At 33.8% G+C, this 8549-nt stretch overlaps 1 protein-coding gene across 3 annotated transcripts; it reads right to left on the bottom strand.

Annotated features, from left to right (window-relative positions):
• Positions 1-729: 729 nt before the first annotated feature.
• LOC107809538 (uncharacterized) lies at positions 730-4915 on the bottom strand. Of its 3 annotated transcripts, none has more exons than XM_016634190.2 (4): positions 3578-4915; positions 2282-2352; positions 1477-1996; positions 730-1184 (listed from the first exon to the last, which is right to left on the bottom strand). In XM_016634190.2, exons 1-4 carry the CDS (start codon positions 3692-3694, stop codon positions 990-992), a joined length of 903 nt encoding a protein of 300 aa, XP_016489676.1. In that variant the 5' UTR covers positions 3695-4915; the 3' UTR covers positions 730-989. The 3 variants fall into 3 exon arrangements, with proteins under 3 accessions (XP_016489676.1, XP_075077514.1, XP_016489677.1); XM_075221413.1 differs by having other exon boundaries at positions 2457-4120; XM_016634191.2 differs by having other exon boundaries at positions 2462-4120.
• Between the last annotated feature and the right edge of the window lie 3634 nt (positions 4916-8549).

Here is an 8549-nt window from a genome sequence, read left to right as displayed (position 1 = left end):
TATATCGATAAACTTATCATGATATGAGGCATTAGTTTGGCTTAAAACAAACTGTATCATATCATGTTAAGAGTGTCTTTGAGTCGCTTAGCTCAATAAAAATTAACAGGAAATTAAATCATCGAAATTCATGAAGAAGTTAAAAATGTTTTCACAAGGCCAACACAAATAAACTTGTTTTTTCACTAGTATATTAGAATTGAAGAACAAAGAGAACCAGAAAGAATTAAAAAGAGTAGCATTAGTTTTTCTTAACAAGAATTTGATGTTCTTACTTCTATGCTTTACTGATGTGCAGCCATTATATGCCTCACTAATTAAAAGTCAATTTCTGCACAAGAAATATTCAAAATATGTTAATATTGCAGTCTCTGTAATTTCCATATTGGCAGCTTTATTCCCATAATCGAAATTTAGTGTCATCTTAACTTCGAAGGGAAGCTTTGGTATAACTGGTAAAAGTTGTCGCCATATGACCAGGAGATCACGACTCACAGGTTCAAGCCGTGAAAACAATTTGTTGCAGAAGAAACAGTTTATTGCAAAAATACAGGGTAAGATTGTATACAATAGACCCTTATGATTCGGCCCTTCCCCGGATTCCGCACATAGCGGAAACTTAGTGCACCGGACTGCCGTTTAGTATCATCTTAACTTCAATTTAGCTCATTTGAACCACTAACCAAATCAAGTAATGTCAACGGATTATGTTGATTATATTTTCATCACTGCCAATCAATATAGCATGTATATCATTATCACTATATATATCTGAGTTTTCTTTATACAAAAAGGAGAAAAACACACCTACATCATATTGGAGAAAAAAAAAACTCTAGGAGTAACTTTTTTCTTTTTTGACAACGGAGAAATCCCCGAGGGCCAGTCACGACCTCTTTGGATAGGGCAGCTAGAACTGTAATAGTGCTTGCCCTAGATCAAAAGTTTTTAACTAGGAGTACTATTTAACTGAAACAGTAAACGATGGATCAAACCCTCAAAGCAACAGGGTCTTGCCACGATATCTTTCGCTTCTCAACACGAGAAGTTCCTTCTCCCAAATTTCTGCATATCGATAACTTCAAATCGCTAGGCTGATCATCGTTTAGGTTTCTGATTAACCCTCTCTTTGGATCCTCAAACATCATTGGTTCGGTATTTGCTTGTGGTTCCTCTTCCCCCATCTGCAAATTAGAAGTCAAAGATACAACGTGTTAATCACAAAATTGTACAACAAATTCCCTCAGTTTCATTTTATGTAAATGTGTTTGACCGAATACGGAGTTTAAGCAATAAAGAAAGACGTTTGAAACTGACATTTCTCTTACAAAATGGTTAGTGCAAAGTGAAAGTTTATCCAAATATAGAAATGTGGCATTTTTTGGAACAGACTAAAATACAAAAAGAGTCGCATAATATGGAATATAGGAAGTAACATATAACAATGTACTTCAGGTTTCTAGTTCAGATATTTACCGAGATTTCATTCAAATCAATCACCGGAGCTCGACTTGGCAATGTGACATCTTTCCCACCATGAAGAGTTTCTTGATTCAAATCAAAGATGGGTGCGGTGCTCCTCGAAACAGAACCATTCCCAGTGAATGATCTGTCGTTTTGATTCAAATCAAATGCTGGAACTGCTTTTCGGAATGGCACTTCCTTTCCACTGTATACTCTTGATTTATGGTTCAAACTTGAAACCGTGCTATGCAAAACATCGTCTTTTCCAATACATAATGTCTGCTTATGACTCATGAAAATATCAGGAAGCGTCTTCAGCGGAGCAGCTTCCTTTGCAACATGCATCTTCCCTTTCTGTTTTGGCAAAGGAAGAGGGGGCAGTTTATATAGCCTTGCCTCTTTTTTGCTTGGAAGTCGATCCTTCATCCCATTTTTACAATACAACACCGGGTTTGGCAGGGCTGCTCGTTCTTGCTCCTCCGGATGACTCGACTTCATTCGCAGTAGGTATTTGTGCCTTCGACGCAAGTAACTGCAAATTTGCGCGAAATGCATTCAGAATAAAAAAAAAGGAGAACTCTGCAAATATTTTGGAAAACCGGTTGCACCAGCCGGAGGAGGATCCATAATTTAAACTTGGCGTGTTCAACCATTAATATACGTAAACATTATAATAATTGACCAATAACAAAAATGATTTAGTGTCAAAGTCGGCAACTAAGTTGACCTCAGGCAATCTTCTTATTAGAACCTATACTAACATAATGTAAATGAAATCCAAATAAGAAAAGAAAAGAAAAACAACAAGAATACTTACTGAATTTCAGCAAGTAATCTTTGTTTCCTCATTTTTGCATCCTCCAATTTGTCCCTCATATCACTAGTTTCCTGTAAACAATAATTATCAAGTTAACTGAATATTTACAACCACACTTTTGTATGCGACTCAACAACAAAAACTCTTGTGTCGAGGGAGGATAGAGTACGCAGACCTTACCCCTACCCCAAGGGAGTAGAGATGCTTTTTTCGATAGACCCTCGGCTCAAGAAGACGAAACAAGACAATATATCAGTACTATCCACATCAACAAAAACCATAGAAATAATAGCAGCATCATAAGTACCAGAAAATAGATGAAAATCAACAACAATAACACATAAGTAAGGCTTGGTACTATGAAAAGTGGAAGAATAGTATGGACTTTCGTATGCGGCTCGATTCAGCAAAAGTTAATCAATGTTCTAGCATATAAAAATTGAACTATGGTACAAGGTTAGGGAAGCTTTAAAATTCTGAAAGGGCAAGCAATTGAAAATTTTCTCAACTCTAAAATGGCACAAGGTTAAGGAAACAAAAGTTCTTCAATTCACAAAACTAAGGAAAACTAACAAACTACTACTACTACTAGGAGGCAAGATTTCGCTAAGAGGGTTCAAAAAAGAAAAAGTTAAAAATTAAAAGGGACTATCGCCAATGGGAATTGAACTAGTAACCTCACAAAGGTTTTGAACCCCGTTGACTTCTAAGCTATGCTTTTGGATTGTGACGAGGGGATTCAAAATATAATATATGGAAGCACCTTATACATACAGCGCAATTTTTTGGCAAAGGGAGTTCGGGTGAACCCCTTTCCAACCCCCTTAAATCCGCCCAAATACTATGACCTCAGTCCCAAATAAGTTGGGGTCAGCGGTATGAATCCTCACTTCTCCATTTAAGCTCAACTCACAACAACAACGACCCAGTGAAATACCACTAGTGGGGTCTGGGAGGGTAGTGTGTAACCTTACCCCTATGCCAGCTCAACTCAAAACAAAAAAAAAACAAAAAGAACAAAAATCAAACACAGGGTAAAGCCCCAATAGTTGAGAGCTGGAAAAGGTTAACTTCATCCAAATAATTGAACATACAGACAACACAAAATAACCCAAGATTCATCAAAAGGAAACAGATCAAAACCAACAATGATACCTACAGGAATCTAACAACAAAAAACTCCAATAGAGACAAATCAACCAACTGCTCAACACAAAAAACCCCAAACACACACACACACACACACACATCAAAGAGAAAGCATAGATCTTCAAAACAAAGGGCCAAACTTATTACCTTATGGAGTTCTTGAAAGTCCTGAAACAACGTCTGATGCTTCAATCTAGCCTTAGCATCCTCAAAAACAACATATTTTGATGAATCTAAAGCAACCCTTTTCATCTTCTTAGACATATTTAATCAAATCACAAAGAATTCAAAACACCAAACACAAAAAAGAACCGATCTTTGGATGTAAATGAAGAAACCAAGAAAAGGGTATGGCGACAGAAGAGAGAAAAAGAAGAGAAAAGATGCGTGTGAAATGAGAAAGATAAGAACAATAATGAAACAAATAGGGCAAAGGGTAATAGAGAAAAGAATAGAAAAGACAGAACCAATTCGGGGGTATGGGGGTGGTGGGGTGGGTGGAGAAGAGATAGAGAGAGTGTATTGTGGTGAGAAAGTTCTTGCCTTTGCAAAAACTCTGACCAGGACAAACCCACATAAACCGGTAAACAAGAAAAAAGAAAAAAGAAAAAAAAACAGTAATAATAATAGTAGTACATAACATAATACACACACAAACATTGTTTCTTGTTGTTGTTCTTTTAAGACAGTGATGAAGATGGAAAGAGGGAGGGGGAGGGGGGATAAAATTTTTTTGAGGGGGAGCAGAAAGGGTATTTCTGGTAAAAATTATGACTTTTGGTTTAGTATGTGTATATGTGAAGTGGGTTTGGTTGTGTATGTCCATTCTTGATTTCTTTTGAGTTTTTCTTGAATGTATATATTTTGGTCCAGCTGGGCCATTAGAGAGAGTTTGATTATGACTTTTGGTTTAGTATGTGTATATGTGAAGTGGGTTTGGTTGTGTATGTCCATTCTTGATTTCTTTTGAGTTTTTCTTGAATGTATATATTTTGGTCCAGCTGGGCCATTAGAGAGAGTTTTTGATTATGACTTTTGGTTTAGTATGTGTATATGTGAAGTGGGTTTGGTTGTGTATGTCCATTCTTGATTTCTTTTGAGTTTTTCTTGAATGTATATATTTTGGTCCAGCTGGGCCATTAGAGAGAGTTTGATGGTGGAGAGTCTATTGGGGGGGTGTTGGGGGGAGGGGGGAGGGGGTGGAATTTCATGTTTCTTGAATCTTCTTCTTACATTACTTTGGCTTTCTGAGAATTAGGATATACACATATATGTAGCTGTAGCAGTCATATAGATGTACAAAATAGAAGAAAAAAGAAGGTAATTGTGACTTATGAGGTGGACTTTTATTAGGGGTAGGGGGGGTGTCACTGTGTGTCTGTGTGTATTTTTTTGCTTTTGAGAGAGAGAAAGTAATGAGGCTATGGATTTTGCTGAAAAAGAGGAGAGAGAGAGAAAGATGCTTCTTTTTTTTCTGATTAGTATGGCAAAGGTGTTGTGTACCTTGTTTTTAGGCTGGTGTTTCCTCTACTGATAGTGATGGGCTTTTTTATACATTATTATTATTATTATTATTATTAAAAATAATAGCTAGAAAAATATATATATAAATTATACATAAAATAAATTTATGTATAATACATAAATTATATTCATGTTTTATACATAAATTATACAAGTTTTGTATATTTTTTCGGCTATCAAATATAAATAATTTCTGACGCGGGTTAAAAATGATAATACTCTATTATTATACTACTCTACTCCCCATGGTGTGGCCAATTGTGTTTTTACTATTTTACCCTCCTTTTAAGAAGTTTATCTTTCTTGACTTTGGTTCAAGATTCATCACCAGTCTGCTATTGGAAACCATGATTGTGAAGCTTTTTTTCTTAACTCTGTCAGCCATTAATATTTGTTGTGTGCCATGTGGTCCCCACCCATTTAAAAAGGATATGTTCGTTTTTTTATTAGTACTCTCATCTCCCATTTTATGTTATACTTTCTCTTAAGAGCCCGTATGGACATAAGAAATTTTTCACTTTTTTTTTTTAATTTTTTTTAAAATTAGTATTTGATCATAAAATTTTTAATTTTTATTTGAAGATGAACTTTTGAAATTTTTTAAAAATTTAAAAAATTCTATAAAGTTATTTTTCAAAATTTTCTCTTAAATCACTCGTAAAACTTCTAAAACAACCCAAAATTATATTTATGTCCAAACATAACTCTAATTTTCAAATATCATTATCACTTAATTTTTTTCACTTTTTTAAAAAATTTTACAATTCTTACGTCCAAACTCCCGCTAAATATATTTTAAAAAAAGATATTTTTTAAAAAAAATATTTTTTTATTTTACTCTTAATAATATGATTTATTAAACTCGGCTTGATATAAAATTTATTTTTTAAAAAAATAATAAAAGACATGTCAAATTCTCATTATCATTTATTTATTTAAAATAATTTTGGTATTTCCTAAAAGTATATATTGGGGTTATATGTCAAATGTTTTATATAAATTTATATATTTCAAAATTTCTTATCTAATCAAATATTTTTACATAAATTCATACAAATGAAATAGTAATTTAAATAGGCTGATGGTAATTTGGTCATTAGGATTTCCTCTTTATTTTTATGAATTAAAATATTCATCACCAACCATTAAGTCTGCTATGGGCATCCATGGCTCTGGAGATATCTGTTCTTACCTCTTTGTGGTCCCTACACCTCACCCCCACCCCCCATTTACAGGGTAGGGGTAAGCTAGTAATTTTACCTAATTATAGATAGGGACTAGGATGATATAAACAAAGCCTATTTTTAACAAAACCTTATTATAAGTTATAGGTTGCATTTTGCATTTAGATTTTATTCTAGTGTTAAGAGCGTAACGCGTAATTTATGAGGTAGGTGCAGTTCACGGATTCAAACTATATAACAAACAAAAGTTCTAATGGAGAAGAGAGCACACAAATTATTTATCGAGTTTCGAACCGTACGTTAAATAAACCTCGGGTATTTTTCGAGTATCAAAAAACAAGATTTGCATCTCCACCAAACTCAAAGTGGTAAGAATATACAACAACAACAACAACTACCCAGTAAAATCCCACAAAGTGAGGTCTGGGGAGGGTAATGTGTACGCAGACTTTAACCCTACCCCGACAGGACAGAGAGGTTGTTTCCGATAAACTCTCGGCTCAAAAAGACGAAAATAAAAACAGAAAAAAAGTGGTAAGAATATATGTTCGGAAATATTACTTTATTTTTAATTAGAGATTTTAAATTCGAGTTTTTTAAATGAAATATTCTAATTCTTTAGTGAGAAAAGATAAAATTATTGGGAGACAAAAGAGAAAGAGACACTTCACTACAGAATGGTTGAAAATATTGTTTTACAGAAAAAACTGTAAGTTTTAGTTGTTAGTGGGGAGAGGGTACTTTATATATGCCTACCCATTTAAGGCAGAAAAGCTGCTGGTTTCTTGAAAGTTTGGTTACCTCCTTTAACACAACAACCGAAAAATAACCGCTTTAAAATAATAGCCGAAATATTTTTTGTGTGTGTATATATATATTTGTATATATATAAATTATATACAAAATTTATATACTTTTTCGACTACCAAACATAAATAGTTTTTATCGCATGCTAAAAATAATAATACCCCTTAATAATGTTGTCGGTCATATTAGCTCACATAAGTATCTAGGGGCGCAACTCTTTTTTGCCGGAAAATTATATTGTACGTATATAATTTATTTATTATTTTGTATATATTTATATCTTAATAATTTAATAAAAATATTGCCTCGACCACTATTTGCTCTAAAAACTTTCGAACTTTTTCCATTATATTCTATACGGAAAATGTCCAAATATATCCTCGAACTATGTAAAATTGAGTTTTACCCATTGTTAATACATAATTACCCCCTTTGAACCACTTGAAATTAGTTGAAGGGGATATTAGGACTTGTGTAAAGTTTTAGTGTCTATTGAGAAAAGAGACATAGTTTTAGGAGGTAATTATGTATTCGTCATATTTTAAATGGCTCCATATGGGGCATATTTAGTCTCGCACGACGGAGCCACATTCAATCAAGGGATGTCAATCGACACCCTGTCGCCGGAAAATTATATTGTATTGCAAGATAATTTTTTTGTTTTACGTATATTTACTATACGTTCATTCTCCTAAACTTTTTGGTGTTTTTTTTGACACCCGTTGGTAAAAATTCTGGCTTCGCCAGTACTCACGCGCATACTTTGAGAGCGTATTTGGCTCATTAATGGCCCCTTCAAATCGATTACTTTTCTTTTGTAAATATTAAATATGAATAAAGAGCAGCAAAGTGTTGAAAAATATAAATCATTTCCATATATTCTATATATAAACAACATATACTACAAAAAAGTAAGGTCTGCGTACACACTACCCTCCCCAGACCCCAGTAGTGGAATTATACTCGATTATTGTTGTGGTTGTTGTTGTACTACAAAAAGGGGTTGTGATTTCTTGTTTGATTGAGGTGTATAAATTGGCTTTATGTGCATGTGTGTAAGAAAGAAGGAAAGAAAGGAAGAGGAAAGGTCTTAATCTAATAGCCTTTTTTGATTGATGCATTAAAGACATGGTTAGGAGAGAGATGGAATGTGACATGTGAGGAAGCTTACATAAAGCAACTGGTTTAGCTTATTTTGTGTACTTGTTTTCATTTCCTTTTTATAGTGCAGAGAGGTTAATTTTATTTTTTGCCTCAACTAAGTTTCACATGGTCCACCAGGGGTGTTCATTCGGATCGGATATCCGAAATCCGAACCTATCCATTCAATTTTGGATTTCGGATTGGATCGGATTTCGGATTGTGTTTATTAAAATTTCGGATTTCGGATCGGATTTGGATTGGTATATCTTAATCCGATCCGATCCGAAATTATTAGGTAATATATAAATACTACACTTTAATTTCGGATAGTCAGTACTTCCTTTACATCTTCTTTCAAGTTATTACCTTTACAATTGCTAGATTTAGCTATATTGGTACCGTAGTACTCTCATAATTGCATAAACATGAATTTTTCTTAATATCTTGCCTCTTTTACAAAG

This window comes from Nicotiana tabacum, chromosome 9, assembly GCF_000715075.1.
Source record: "Nicotiana tabacum cultivar K326 chromosome 9, ASM71507v2, whole genome shotgun sequence".
Taxonomy (NCBI): domain Eukaryota; kingdom Viridiplantae; phylum Streptophyta; class Magnoliopsida; order Solanales; family Solanaceae; genus Nicotiana; species Nicotiana tabacum.
Note: the sequence above shows the minus strand (reverse complement) of the source record. Positions and strands in the feature narration are given on the sequence as shown.

Excerpts from the sequence above, each read along its gene's own strand:
- LOC107809538 (XM_016634190.2), bottom strand. The coding sequence starts at position 3,694 with ATGTCTAAGAAGATGAAAAGGGTTGCTTTAGATTCATCAAAATATGTT. Across the intron at positions 2,353-3,577 it reads ACTTTCAAGAACTCCATAAG|GAAACTAGTGATATGAGGGA; the intron begins GTAATAAGTTTG and ends TATTGTTTACAG. Across the intron at positions 1,185-1,476 it reads TTGATTTGAATGAAATCTCG|ATGGGGGAAGAGGAACCACA; the intron begins GTAAATATCTGA and ends TCTAATTTGCAG.